Raw genomic sequence first — 15,553 nt, 5'->3', positions numbered from 1 at the left:
AATAAAAAAGACTAAAAAATATCTAAAATTATAAATAAATAAAAATTGCTTTATTGATAAAGCAACAACTAACAAGAAATAAAAAAATCTCAAATAAATAAGAAAAAATATGAGATTAACATATAAAAGTAACATTAATCCAGTTATGATTAATTATTTTGGTTGATTGGATGACATGTATTCAATTTTGGTGCTACTTAAATCAGGCTTTGTAATGCTTGTCAAGTTGTACATGTGTTTAATCTTGTGGTTTTTGGTGTTTGACGCAGAGCACCATTAATGGATTCAACATATCTTCTGATTTTTTTTCTTCCTCAACCGAATGTAGCAAGTTGTGCATGGCTTGCCAAATCAATTCAATGACTGGCAACTTTTAAATCTTTTTTTTTGTCATCATAATAACGTGCTCAACTGACTACTAAAAGAGATAAAAACCATTAGGAATTGATTTAGGATGATGACCAGCCGATAAACCCACTAAGTTTTTTTCTGTTATGAGAAGCACCCTTGAGAAAAGGGTCTGGACGAAAGGTCCGCCGTAGTAAACCAAAAGAAAAAAAAATCCTAATTTAAGTAATTTAAGCTAATAAACTAGAATAAATCAAACAAAAAATAATTAATGTTAAAAACCTAAGAGGATTCTCGAAGCTGTAGTAACAAAGTCTCATAATCAACACTCAAAAGAAGTAGGGCATTTATCCCACCTTAAAGAAACCTAAAAAGATGACCAGCAGATCACAATCTATATAGGAGATTTTTGATAGAGGGCTTCAGTCCATTCATCCTTTGCAAATCAAAGATGAAAAATCTATTTTGAGAACCAATGCTTTGTCCAAAAGATGGAAAGATAAGTCAAAGAAGAAACAGAAAATACAAACTGAGAACAAGAATGGGGAAAAAGTGAAACTTACCCAAAATGTACAAACTGCGTGTTTCAAATGAACGAACTCGTCTCCTCCTTTCTCTCCAGCAACAAACCCTAATACACCCAAACAAATTTTTGTTCCTCGAACTTGTCTCCTCCTAACTCGTCTCCTCGGCTCTCCGTTTTTCAAAAAATAACAGGGCCCCCAACTGTGTGTTTCTCAGAAAATATAACATTAGGGTCGGGGGCTCTGTTATTAAAACCTAAATTTTGGTCAAATGAGGGTCAAAATGAGGGCTTTGACCCTCATTTGACCAAAAATCTGAGACGTATACGCCTCACCTTGAGGCGTGCGCCTCAAGGTGTATGAGACGCATGCCTTGGGGCATTTGCGCTTTATACCTGTGCCTCAAGGCACAAAGCCCGTCGCCTTGAGGTGAGGCATGCTTTTTGCGCCTTGAGGCGCGTTTTTAATAACACTGGTCTATTCACAAGCTCTTGGAGAGCTTTTCACATGGAAAGTTGAGGCAAAAACAAATCAGTGGCATTCGCTTACAAGAGTTTAAAAAAGTCTCACATTCTCCACTGGAGAGAAAAACTGGGATAAAAAACTAGATGGTCGCATAAACATACCGCTTCACTGCAGAAGCCCATTTCATTTCACAAGAAATGAATGTGTAGTTTAATCCTTCCATCCTTGTAGGGAAGAGTAGATACTAAAATTCTCTTTAAAAAGGCACTACTTAAATAGGACAAGTTTTCATCAAGATGTGGGTGGGACATTTTGAACAGACACAACCAATCAATAGGACCATCAATGTCCCATAATATAAAACTCAAATTCTCACTAACCACCACTTGAAAATCCTATCTTCGACCCCTGATGAGCAAAGAGGCCAGTTCCTCTTACTTGAGCCCCTTTTCTCATCAAAAAAACATGTCCTGCAAGAGGCCATTATGCAAGAGACACTATCTAGAGACAGGAATACTCCAACGGTTGGCCTGTAACAATAACACTGATAATAGCAATATGATGATGATGCTGACAATCAAGAAGAAGAAAATAATGAAGATTGTCATCATCAAATACAATGCCAAAAGCACAACTAAAAACCTGGTTGGTTGGCTAGCTGGCCTAAGCAAGGTTTGTCTATTTTCCATAAACTAAGTGAAGCATAGTAGGCCTAACCACAAGACTGACTGGGCCTCACATAATTGCATCATGTTGATAGATGCCAAGAACTGAATTATCAATTAAACAACTCAATATTTTGACACCTAGCCAAAGAATAAGAAAGTTCTCGACTTAAGCTGTTTTGACATAATTACTTAACACATTTATCTCCAATTACCTTTATAATCACTCATGCTCAGTGTTGCTAATGCCTCCCTCCAAAAATATTTATATTGATGGGATGAATGTCCAACATACGATGTTTGTCCACCTCCCAAATTATTACACTTGTTTGTGAATCAGTCTGCCCACCAAAGTATGACTAATATCGAACAAGTGGTGTTCGTTCTAAACCTTAATGTTACCCCAAAATTCCCATCATGTCACTTAGAATGAATGTATTGCAGATCTACTTTATATCCATCATATGATAACTCAAACTATAGTTCATCTTCCATCATAAGGTTACTTAACAGACTTTTTCACTGGCATGTATCTTGAGTTCACCACTCATAGTTATAATCCTAAGGAAACTCATAGTTATAATCCTAAGGAAAAGATCATAGTGTTTGGAACGAAGAGTAATCCTTTAACACAGAAATCAGGCAAAAAGAAAAATGTGGCTGATGGATGAAAACAAATCTCTTCGAGTTCCAGCACTCCCATGCATGCAGTTATGCAACAGAGCCACAGTCACTTTGAACTACATACTACAACCAAAAGGCAAGTAATAGCATTAGCAGGAAGTGGGCATAAATTTAATCCCATCAAGAGCTGGATCAGTTCCTACTTTCTGCATTACCAGAAAGCACAACATTTTTAAACTTTCATGTTCAGTTTTGTTCAAATAAGCCTTAAACAAAATATACACCTATTTCTAATTTTCTCCATATAGTTACCATCAAACATGTAGCAGAAAATTATCACTTAAGTACCAAAGACATTCTCAATGAAGCATTAAGAAATAACAGTCTTGCATTCACGCAGGCAATAGAAGGAGAGCTTGCAGAACAACATAGTATAAACGCATGATTAAGCACATGTCAAACAACTGATGGTTAAGGTTTTCGATCTATAGCAGACATTCAAAAAAAAAAAAAAAGCCAATAGCCCTTCCCAAACTCATATCCCAAAGATACCAAACTTGAGCTTGAGATGGATGCATATTCTGTTACATGCACACTGTTTGCCACAAGGAACTAGCATATGTGTTTCATGAACAGTTCCTGTCAGATGCCATAAAGATTTATTTCAAGTAGGGGAAGTAGAAAGAATATGGTAGGCTTGCGCCATCATTCCATCAAACTTTTCTTAAAAGAGAACCATATGCACTGAGTTTCTAACCAATGCAAGCATATGAAACTTGAGTACTATCAGACTCCAATTCTTTACTCTGTTCAATTTGTCTTTCCGTGTGAATACATGTGACACAGGCAACATCTAACCCCTGCTTATTATTTTCTTGAATTATGGAAATATGATGTTTCAGTTGAAAGACAAAAAAACATCTTACAAACAATTGAAGATTGGATTAACACTCAAACAGTTGAGGAAGTCACAAGAAAAAGAAGAGCTCACCGAAGAGTAAATCTCCTCATTGAAGTAGTAACCACTTAGTTCGAAATATCTAACATAAACACGATGCCTACTACGAAAAGAATAAAACAGAAAAAAAAGGACGAAAGCAACCACACCAATGATTTTGCTTCAAATATGTTGTTTATATACATTAAATACCCAGGAAAAGGAAAGCAACATTCCATATTCAACCACTACCGATTCCTTAAAGTCTATATACAAAACCTGCTACAGAAAAACTATTTAAAGCAAAAGAAAATTGTACATTATAAGATGGGGGGAAGAAAAATAGGTACAACAGCAAGATAGTTCTCCATCCACTAACCATCTTATATTATTAGCTCTAAAGACGTAAGCCACAAGAAAAAGTATCACAAGCCAAGTAACAAGAAGGAAAGGAACCGCTTCAAACATCCACAATTTCAACTATAGAAGATGGGAATCACTTACAAACATGGGTCAGGTGGTGTAAACCAAATAACCGTGTTCATCCTCCTCACTGGCAATCATGGGGAGCCCGCACCATCGATAGATCAATCACGCTGATTCAAACAACAGTTTCCCTACCATCATGTTCCGTCGTTAGCAAACTCCCAACAATTCAAGATCCCAACTCAATGCTGCGCCCATTGGATGCTTTTGAGGTCGATCCCTTCCTTGACCATCTCGTAGAGCGGGCTCATCTCCCTCAGCTTCTCGACCTGCTTCACCGTGAGCTCGATTGCCCGGTCGATCTCCGCTTCCGTCGTGAACCTCCCGATCCCGAACCTGATGGAGGTGTGAGCCATGTCCTCCTCGACGCCGAGCGCCCGCAGCACATAGGACGGCTCCAGGCTCGCGCTGGTGCAGGCGCTCCCGCTCGAGACGGCCACCTCCTTGAGCCCCATGAGCAGGCTCTCCCCCTCCACGTACGCGAACGACAGGTTCAGGTTCCCGGCGTACCGGTGCTCGACGCTGCCGTTCACCACCACACCGTCGAGCCTCGCCCTGATACCGTCGAGAAGCCGCTTCTGCAGGGCCTCGATCTTCCTGGAGTCGTACTCCATCTCCTTCGCGGAGATCTCACAGGCTGCCCCGAACCCAACGACGAGGGGCGTCGGGACGGTGCCGCTCCTGATCCCGCGCTCCTGGCCGCCGCCGTTCATCTGCGGCTCGACGCGGACCCTCGGGCGGCGGCGGAGGTAGAGGGCGCCGACGCCCTTGGGGCCGTAGACCTTGTGGCCGCTGAGGGACATGAGGGAGATGTTCATCCGGTCGACGTCGATGGGGACCTTGCCGAGGGCCTGGGCGGCGTCCGTGTGAAAGGGGACGCCCTTCTCCCGGCAGATGCGGCCGATTTCGGAGATGGGCTGGACGACACCGATCTCGTTGTTGACGGCCATGACGGAGACGAGGCCGGTGTCGGGGCGGATGGCATCGCGGAGGCGGTCGAGGTCGAGGAGGCCGTCGGAGCCGACGGGGAGGTAGGTGGCGTGGAAGCCTTCCTGCTGGAGGTGGCGGCAGGAGTCGAGGACGCACTTGTGCTCGGTCTGGGTGGTGACGACGTGCCGCTTCTTGTCGCGGTAGAAGCGCATGAGGCCCTTGACGGAGATGTTGTTGGACTCGGTGGCGCCGGAGGTGAAGAAGATCTCCTTGGGGTTGGCGCCCACAAGGGAAGCGACCTGCTCCCTGGCGCGCTCGACGGCCTCGTCCGACTCCCAGCCGTAGAGGTGAGTGCGGGAATGGGGGTTGCCGAAGCGACCGGTGAAGAAGGGCAGCATCGCGTCCAGCACCCGCGGGTCCACCGGCGACGTCGCCTGCATGTCCAGGTACAGCGGCCGCCCCGCGATCCGCACGCCCTTCATCGAGATTCCCCCGCCCTCCTCTGCTGCGTCGGAGTTGGGCGACGGCTCGACGGCCGTCGCGGCGGTCGACATCGGCCAGTGGGATCGTCCGGCGAGCCTTACGGCGGCGAGCACGAGGCTCCGCTTCATCATCTAGTGAGGTTGCGTGTGGTGTGGTGGTGGTGGGGGGGGGGATGATACTTGAGAGGACTCCCTTTACTTTTTCTACGAGCAGATGAAGGCGGTGTGCTGCACAAGAGGTCGAGGGTTTTCCTCCGTGTCGTTTTTTACCTTTTCGGCTTTGTGGTGCATGACCGCCTGGATGAGTTCATAAAACCAGCTCGATTATACCGCCGTTTAAAGAAAATATTCAAAAATGTACTTTTTTGCTTTCAATTTAAAAGACAAAAACAGAAAGAAGTTTGTTTGGAATCCGATAGACCATTTTTTCACCCAAGCACAGTTTTCCAGTCACAAGGTGTGAGAAATTGGTTGGATTTGGACCAATTCGACAAACAAAAAAAAATCTGTTGATTTTAGGGGACCCTCATTTCAGTCCCCAATCGTTGTTTGCAAATTGGTCAATTCCCATTGATTTTAATAGCTACTGGTATTTTGAAAATTTATTGTGATTCTTAAAATTGATAAAATCGTGATGTTATATAAAAATGTTTCTTATTTTCAAGATAGCATGCTTTTAATTACAATACTAGTGATGTGCGCGAGAGTGTGCACAAGTGCAAACAAAGGCAAAGCCTTAGGAATTATTAACTCTTTCAACTCTTGGGATCAAATGGAGCCTGCGACTTAATTATCAATGAGTTGATATAAAGCCATGCTGCTTGTGTATAAATCGATATAGGTCCGAGCATGATATCAGAATGAAAACTAATTAAAATCTGATGTATGGTTCGATTTATTATAGTTTTTTTTTCTTTCAAAATCATCCTTATCTTATAAGGCATTCCCAAATCAATCCCTACCAACAAGAAGCAAATAATAACGATATCCCTTAGGAGACAAAGACAGGGCAGGTCGCACAAGTCTGGATGCATAACTTTTAAATGGAGCATTAGAATGAAATGTAGATTTTTCAAGTGACAACTTATGAGCTTTAACAACCATCCAAGAACAAATGTCAAACATAAGTTTATCATCAAATACTAAATTATGTTTTTTTTGCATAAATCTCAAAATATTATTATTCACCTGTCTAAGACGACACTGCCACTTTTCAAAAGAGTTTTGCTTTCCTGTCACTAATCAGGCAGGCATATATACAACTATTCTTGCTCCCTCTTAAGAGCATTGTTTCGTTCTTCAAATCTTTAACATAGAAACAAAAAGATATTTTTTTTATATGTGGGACATGCAAGACATTCTTTAAAGAAAACAACTTACCATAGAAGTCAAGACCATATTGTCTGTATTAAACATTGGCACACTTGCTCAATTGTCAACCACAACATTGTTCGAGCCTTGATTCTCAACTTCATTATGCATGAAAGCTTGGAATGACATCATGTGATGGTGGCTCCTGTGTCAGGATATCAATTTGGGTCTCTCAAATTCTTGTTCAATGCTACCATGAAAGTTTTTAATATGTCTCAACTTGGCTGTGTGATTTTTTTGCCAACAAAACTGACAAATAACACTTTGATTATCACCTTGGTTATTATGTGGTGAGTGGTTCACCTGATTGTTACCACTGCCCTGAAAATGCACACGGATTCAACCACCTCTACCATGGCCGCCTCGATCCTCTCTAGGGAAGCCACCACCTCTACCACGACTTTGTTGGGAAAAAATTGGAGTGGTTGGAGTCTCACTAGCTGCAAACCTCTAATTCATAAGCTGGATGTGTTTCTCCTAATTTAACATCATATCAAAAATTTTATAGAACATGGAAAGGCTCTTCAAGGTGGTGATTGTGGTGACAAATCTCTCGTACTCATGCGAGAGCCCATTGAGCACATCACCAAGTCTTCTTTTTTAAACTGGTCAATCCACAGCTTGAAAAGAATCAATTAAGAATTTAACATGGTTTAAATAACCAACTATGGACATGTCACATTTGACGACATCTTAAATCTCCTTTTTCAACTGCATTATTTAGAGGCTTGACTGAAAAACATACGCACACTCAAGTGCAACCCATGCCTCTCTAGTTGTAGAAATATGTATGATTTGACTAGGTATAAACCAAGTCATGGTGACTTTGATCCAGCTTAAAACATATGCTCTCTCTCTCTCTCTCTCTCTCTCTCTCTCTCTCTCTCTCTCTCTCTTGTGTGGAGGTGGAGACACGCAGAGACGCTGGAAGCCCTCTGTCATCGGTGTAGAGGTGGAAACCCTCTCTCGCTGGAAGCTCTCTGTTTGTGCAGGCTACTTGTTTACATTGTTATTTGGTCTGATTTTCTTGTTGGAGAACACTTTGTGAGTGAAACTTTATCCTTTTAACAATTTCAGAAGATATCGTGAATGGGGTTGGCAGATATTTCAAGCTTTTGAAAAAATATACGAAGGTTGAATACGGGGGTCATAGTTCTTTAGATGATGCGACAACTATACCTCCTCGTAAGAGAGACAAGATGGAAACCTTCTTATTGGGAGAGACATTGAAGTATCTATTCCTACTATTTGGGGACAATGATGTCCTACCTTTGGATAAGTTTGTTTTTAATAGAGAAGCTCACCCTTTTCTTGTCAACTGGACGGTGAAACAACCGTGATGTTTGTACTTATTATACCTCAAGAATTCGATGCATTTTAGCTAACTTGAGTGACTCAGATTTTTTATTGTGGATAACATGTGGGATTCTTCTTCACATGCTCCCGGAGCCCTGAATGATGGTAATGCAACCAAATATTCGGGATGGTTTAAAGCATCATTTCATGTTTCATTATAGAGACTTAAACCATCCCCAATATTTGGTTGCTGACCCATCAAAGGTAAGTTGAAATGATGCTTTAAGTCTTTATAATGAACATAAATACATGAAATGATGCTTTAAGTCTCTATAATGAAAGTCTTTTAAAATTTCTTCAAATGCTCGAGTACATATGCACTACTCTTCTAGGATTTCCATCTAAATTTAATTGAAAGAACTTTTACCTCCTTAAACCTAATAATGTTTGGATGCCACAATGATCTGTGATTAATGATCTCCCTCTGCACATTTTCATCAATCTGGAAGATGAAACAGAGAAAACAAAATAAATAAAACCCTTTTAAATGAATTAAACTACTGAACCAACCAAAACTCACGATCCAAAATCCAATAACAACTTTAATTCATTGGGTTCTCCCACTATCATTAATACCATACCTATATTATTTTTCTTGCAAATTGACATAATTCTTCTTGCCAAGAAATTCTTCTTACATTTTTGAGAGAATGTAAAAATAGAGGGGATTCTGTGACCAGTGGCAGTTGCTTATCAGGTACAGAATTTGAAACAAATACTTATGGGAGGAGCGCTTCAGCTATAGACACAAAGCATATTGGAATGATCATGTGTTTCGCAACAAAGAAAGGTGACCAGAACAACAACTATGACCTTATCAAACATGGAGCCAATATAGACCCAACAGATGCCCAAGGAAGAACTGCACTCCATATTGCAGTTCTTACCAAGAAGACTGAAATGGTGAAGCTTTTGCTAGAGTGTGGAGCAGATGTGAACAAACCAGACGCCAAAGGAACAACACCAATAATGTTGGCCAACCAACAAGGGCACAAAGACATCTACACTCTGCTAAAGAAGTATGAGAATCTAAACCAAAGCCAGCCTAGCACACACCTCACAGGGGAAAAGAGAATGGAAGGCATAGTAATTGATAAAAAACAAGATGGAAGAGGAAGCTCTTGCCATGGCAATTCAGTGATCATGGTAGAAAGACATTCAACTCCAAACAATAGCAACAATCCCATTGACAGGGAAGCCTCAAGTTTTTGCAAGAAAAGGGTTACAATACATGCAGTGAAGACCAACACACCAAGAGCTTAGCACGGAAAACTAATAAACCTGTCGAACACTTTGGAAGAGCTTCTTGAAATTGGTGGTATGTCTCAGAGTTTGCGCCAAATGTTTGAAATGGAAAACAAGAAAATTCTCACTAGATGGTCACTAATAAAAATAATCTCTTAAATATGTGAATAACCAGACGAACAAATATTCAAAAAAATTAAACAAGAAATGCATGGAACAAACTGTTATAACTAAAACAAAATAAGTAAAAAAAAAATTATGTTCTCTGTATTCATTCATCACTTATATCGCCTATAACTGCAGGTCAAAAGTTCATAGGACACCATCCCACAAAAGTGGTCAATGGAGAAAATGCAGAAGTAGATGATATCAGTGTTGTTAGAGATGGAGATCACCTGTTTTTCCTTGAGGAAGAACACGAACTAACAAGGTACCAGGTGGACTAGTTAAGTTTGGAATGTCACGGTATGGAGGTGTAATGGAAGACACACATCTAAGTACTGATGAGTAAATAACTCATTTCCAAAACAAATTAGGAAGCAAGACATAATTTGTGTAAATCAAAAAGTTATAGTGAAGTATTTATTTTCATTCATCTTCCTTGTCATAGAATACAAATTTAATTAACATAAATTGTTCACTGAAGTGTAGGCTGATAGCCCTTACAAATCTCTTCAAATGAAAAAAAAATGTTACACAAAAATCTATTGCTACTGCAAGAATAGAAAGAGCAAATACAACCTTCAATGATAAATGAAAAAAATGAATGGCTGAAAAACTTTCTAAGCCCTGCAACTGCAAACATGTGCGAAACAATCCTTCTGGTGATCTAATATAGCCATTCTATCTGTTATACACAACTCACAACAACAACGTTCAGGACTCCAGGAGCACGTGAAGAAGAATCCCACATGTTATCCACAATCAGAATCCGAGTCACTCAAGTTAACTAAAATGCATTGAATTTTTGAGGTATAATAAGTACAAACTCAGTTGATAGGAAAAGGGTGAGCTTCTGTATTAAAAACAAACTTATCCAAAGGTAGGACATCATTGTCTCCAAATAGTAGGAATAAATACTTCAATGTTTCTCTCAAGAAGAAGGATTTCAGCCTGTCTGGTCTTATGAGGAGGTATAGTTGTAGCATCATCTAAAGAACTATAACCCCTATATTCAACCTTAGTCGAAAGCTTGAAATATCTGCCAACCCCATTAACGATATCTGCAGAAATTATTAAAAGAAAAGTTTCACTCTGTTCCCAATCAAGAAAAACAAACAAAATAACAATGTCAACAAGTAGCCCGCACAAACAGAGGGCTTCCAGCGATAGAGGGTTTCCACCTCCACACCAGAGAGAGAAGAGAACGAGAAACGAGAGAGACCAGAAGACATAGGGCTTCCAACGTCTCTGTGCGTCGCCACCTCCACACCAGAGAGAGAGAGAGGGAGGGGGGCTGCACGTTTCCACCTCCACAACAGCGAGAGAAGACCACCAAAGACGAGAGAAGAACTCCAAAGGCAGGCGTCTTTTGGGGGTTTCATATACCTTTTTTTGTTTAATAAACTTTTTCATTGAAAAATTGGACCGAAACTTAACGCTTAACGGAAACGGTAAGTGCCACATGGCATTCATCCGAAACTTATAATGGTCGGCCACGATTTTAGCATGAGCAAAAGGCTCATGTTGAGCACTTCCAGGCGACAGTGATATGGAGCACAGTAGTGACCTGAGCATGAACTCTCACTACGCACGCTAAAATCTTCTCTTGGCTTGCATCACTCAAACAAGGTGGCTACGCTAAATAACATGCAAAGTTTTATGTCCTTGCTTGTAGATATCTGATGTGCTATCGACTGAAAAACATTTGTTTTGGTATTTCCCTTTCTTTCCAAGGTTGGTTAAGTTAGCGTGGCTGGGTTCAAATATTGGTATTAGAGACGAGTCTTGCTTCCGTGACCTACTGCTTGTCCCGGCCAAGTTTAAGAACACCCGAAAGTAGTCCTGCTTGTTTCTTGTGGATATAGTGGCTACGATCTGCATGGTGGCTAGAGAGGAACAATCACATCGTCAGTGATTCTCTTACTAATTTCATTGTGCTTAGGGGTGTCAACGGGTTGGGTTTACCCGGACCAAACCCTATAGGGTCCGAGTATGGTGACAAATTAGAAGACCTGATTAAGACTCAGGTCCGGACCCAAAGGTTCTCTTAATACATGGACCCGGTATAATTTGTGAAATGTTATACCAGATCCATGCCCGGACCTAATTCCGATTAAGACCCACAAAATTTTCAATGTAAAATTAATAAAAGGTATTATTTTACCGGGTATGGTCCGGGTGTGGTTCATGCAGTTCTTATCTGGTCTGGGTATGGTTTCTCTTATACTAGACCCGATTAGACCCAGGTCTGGTCCCTGTCTGGTTCCACCTGAGTCCAAACCAAACCCTACCCGTTGACACCCCTAATTGTGTTGCACCACAGAATTCAGGCAGACATTTGTTATCGCGCAAGTGTACTTTTGAAGGGGTCCGATTGCTCTCGGTTAGGTGCATTTTCATCCGATGACTTTCATAGCTGTTTGGTTGGTTATATATATCTCTTGTTCATGTTTGTTTTTGGAGTGATGTCTCGTCACCTCTTAAAGCTCTTTACTACATAAGCAACTGCTTGAGTCCCTAGCCAACTTAGGGATCAATCAATTCTCATCCAATGTTTCCAAGCCTTGTTTTGGAGGAAACTCTTACTCGAACATGGTGCCAACTCATGATGGGTGGTTTTGATTGCACATATATACTAATTGAATTGGTCAAATTTTCCCACATGATAAATTTCTATGGACTATAGTACTTGTATATATGAGGCCAATTTCTCCATCTGTCTTCCTCCTCACTGGTGAGTGCAACTGCCAAATCAGGCTCCCGTTACAACCAATCGTCTTACCTTGGTTTTAGATGGAATCAATACTTCAGGGCCGGAGAAAGGCAGGCTGGAGAGACTAAGTTATTCCTTGCAAAACTACAAGGAAGATCTTAATTAAAACCAGCCTCTCACTTTTCGTCATGTTTTTCTTTCCCTTCACTCATCTTGAGATTGGTATCCCTCCAAAAGTTGGTAAAAAGGCAGAATAAATTAATGTCTTTTAGTGCTAACCAAAGATACGACTTCCTTTCGTCCCTCAAGATATGTCTGCAGCCGCAAACCTTCCTTTCTTCCTCCCTACTCTTCATTTCGAAATGGCCTCTGTATCTCTTGTTTATATTTTATGGGTTTTCTTCAAGGCTGAGAAATCTCAATTGGGTTTCTCTGAGGAGCTGAAACCATGTCTGGGAGTTGCGGAAATTTTGCAGTCTTTGTCTTGTTTTTCATCAATTTGGCTATTCACGCATCGGCTTCTGTTGGCGATTTCAATAAAGATTTCTATATCACATGGGCTCCTGATCATGTGAATACCTCTAGTGACGGGCACGAGAGAAGTTTGAGGCTTGACCAACAATCAGGTACGTTCCATAAACAAGGTTTTAGGGATGACCCACTCCATCCATCCATCCAGTATACTCTGGTTCAATTTCTGGCTTGCCAGATAGCATTTTTCATCTATTGTTGGGTCTCACTACGACTTGGACAGTAGAGACCGAGTCTACAGAAACTTAACCCTGGTGGTCAAGTTCCTTGTTGACTTTACACATGGCCCCAAGCTAACCTTATGAGTGTTGAGTTCAACCAGGCAAGTCTTTAATGTTCATTACGGACTAGGTATTAGGTACCCGTGGTCTGATGTTAACCCTAGTCTTGTTGATTGGCACAAACGGCTTCAATCCACATGATTCTTTATCTGTATATGATCTTGTACCAGAGTTATTTTATATGCATTTAATTTTATGTTCAACCAATGAACTGTTAAACGGATTCATTTCAGGCTCTGCGTTTGCATCAAACTCCATGTTCTTGTTTGGGCAGATTGACATGCAGATAAAATTGATTCCTGGAGATTCTGCGGGCACGGTTGTGGCATACTATGTTAGTGCTTCCAATCTTAGGTCCTATGGTACTTGATCATGGAAGTTATTTGAATGTGATGGTTTATTTGGTCGTTGATGTTACTCATCCTGGCTGCATTGCAGTTGACTTCTGATCAGCCTAACAGAGACGAGCTGGACCTTGAGTTCTTGGGCAATGTTAGTGGACAACCATACATCCTCCAAACAAATGTTTTTGCTGACGGGTTCGACAATAGAGAGGAGAGGATATATTTATGGTTTGACCCAACAGCAGATTTCCATACATATTCTATTCTGTGGAACCTTCATCAAATTGTGTAAGTTGATTACTTGGTCTTCACATTATATTCTGTGTTTTGAAGTTCCATGTGCAGCGCTATCAAGGTTTCTTAATTTGGGATGGAAACATTCTTCCCGTGTTGCTAAAATATCGTTCACCGAAATGATGTGGTATTGTCAAAATGTGGTGTTGGGGATGGAGTTGCTAAAATATGGTTCACCGAAATGATGTGGTATTGTCAAAATGTGGTGTTGGGGATGGAGTTGCTAACAACATTAGTGTGAATGGTGTCAAAAATGTGGTGTTGGGGTTACCAATCCATCTCCAATGCAGTGTTTTAGCAACACCAGTACTCCCAAACAACAGAGGCTGTTGGGAAAACCACAACACCCCTCCAATTCAAGGTTCCCAAACATGTAAGCTTCTGTTACTAATTCTCTTTCTCTTTTTCAGATTTATGGTGGATTGGGTACCCATCAGAGTATATAGAAACCATGCAGACAAGGGTGTTCCTTACCCTAGATGGCAGCCCATGGGACTCAAAATAAGCCTATGGAACGGTGACAGCTGGGCAACACGGGGGGGTCAAGACAAGGTGGATTGGTCCAAAGGACCATTCATTGCATCGTTCAGGAATTACAAGATAGATGCCTGCATATGGAGAGGCAACGCAAGGTTTTGCAGGGGTGCAAGCACCACTAATTGGTGGAACAAGCCTACTTACACCACACTCACGCCTAGGCAGAGGGGCTTGCTCAAATGGGCCAGGACACACCATCTCATCTATGACTACTGCCGTGACACCCTGCGATTCAACAATAGCATGCCCAGAGAATGCTTCCTTCCAAAGTACTAATTAATTCACTCCAGTTTTTTAATTTATGATGCTTATTATCATCTGTCTTCTGCAGCAGGCAAGGGGCCTTTTTTTTTCTCTCTCTTTTTTCTTTTGGGCTTTTTAAAATTTGTTGCATCTTGTAAGGTTTGCATATATGTAACTTGTACAATTGGAAGGATGGATATTTGATGTTGTTGCTGATCAATAAAGAAAAAATGAAGAGCTTCCAGACTAGTGCACCTAATTCAGGTTTTGTCGATCGGTAAAGAAAAATGAAAGGGAGCTGAAAGTAGGGGGGGGGACCTAATGCTTCGTTTGTTTTGGTCACAGCTGTGATTTTTCAGCCTATGATTCCTGGTAACAAGTTCACGCTTGTGACCAATTTTCTTAGGTAAAGAATCACTGCTGTGATTCCCAACTTGTGATTCAACTTTCACATGTTTGCGTTGCTTGTGGGGTGCTGTGCAAATGAGATCTCACTTTCGAATCTCATGAGGTCTCATTTGCAAAGGCTTGCTTTTGGAGGTGCTGTACACAACTCACTTTTTACTTTTGGTTGCTTTTGGGTGTTGTGCAAATGAGATTACTTTCTAAATAGATGGAACCAAACGTACATTATAATTACAAGAATTGGAAAAACCTCATTTTCATAGGGCGTTGCAAGTACGTGCCTTAAAATAAATACTTTTTTTTTGTATAAAAGAAAGTTTAAAGTTGTCAAATGAACAAAGAACAAACAATTATACACTTCAAAAATATATAAACATTTTGAAAATGTTATCATAATAACATAATATTTATGTCATGTTGATATTTTTTAAAACATCAGGATGTTTTCGTATTTTTACCTGCTGCGACCAGAAAAATATATACCGTAAATTTTCCAAATTATAAGTGAGAATGGTAACTAAGCTTAAACTACCCATTAGGGATGCCAACAGATCAGATATAACGAATATCCGACCCCATGCTGAATCCAATTGTTCAGATTTGGTTAAGA

General features: G+C 40.8%; 2 protein-coding genes across 2 annotated transcripts; one reads left to right on the top strand and one right to left on the bottom strand.

The window, feature by feature from the left end:
- Positions 1-3,850: 3,850 nt before the first annotated feature.
- Positions 3,851-5,661, bottom strand: NFS1 (nitrogen fixation S (NIFS)-like 1). Its single transcript, XM_089998578.1, has one exon. It carries the CDS (start codon positions 5,591-5,593, stop codon positions 4,232-4,234), a length of 1,362 nt encoding a protein of 453 aa, XP_089854704.1. The 5' UTR covers positions 5,594-5,661; the 3' UTR covers positions 3,851-4,231.
- A 7,095-nt stretch (positions 5,662-12,756) lies between these two features.
- XTH10 (xyloglucan endotransglucosylase/hydrolase 10) lies at positions 12,757-14,571 on the top strand. The gene is made up of 4 exons (XM_090002173.1): positions 12,757-12,934; positions 13,354-13,454; positions 13,559-13,752; positions 14,169-14,571. Exons 1-4 carry the CDS (start codon positions 12,757-12,759, stop codon positions 14,569-14,571), a joined length of 876 nt encoding a protein of 291 aa, XP_089858299.1.
- The last annotated feature ends 982 nt before the right edge of the window (positions 14,572-15,553 follow it).

The sequence above is a fragment of the Nuphar pumila genome, chromosome 3, assembly GCF_984573655.1.
Source record: "Nuphar pumila chromosome 3, dmNupPumi1.hap1.1, whole genome shotgun sequence".
NCBI classification, from domain to species: domain Eukaryota; kingdom Viridiplantae; phylum Streptophyta; class Magnoliopsida; order Nymphaeales; family Nymphaeaceae; genus Nuphar; species Nuphar pumila.
Note: the sequence above shows the minus strand (reverse complement) of the source record. Positions and strands in the feature narration are given on the sequence as shown.

Excerpts from the sequence above, each read along its gene's own strand:
- NFS1 (XM_089998578.1), bottom strand. The coding sequence starts at position 5,593 with ATGATGAAGCGGAGCCTCGTGCTCGCCGCCGTAAGGCTCGCCGGACGA.
- XTH10 (XM_090002173.1), top strand. The coding sequence starts at position 12,757 with ATGTCTGGGAGTTGCGGAAATTTTGCAGTCTTTGTCTTGTTTTTCATC. Across the intron at positions 13,455-13,558 it reads GCACGGTTGTGGCATACTAT|TTGACTTCTGATCAGCCTAA; the intron begins GTTAGTGCTTCC and ends GCTGCATTGCAG. Across the intron at positions 13,753-14,168 it reads TGGAACCTTCATCAAATTGT|ATTTATGGTGGATTGGGTAC; the intron begins GTAAGTTGATTA and ends TCTCTTTTTCAG.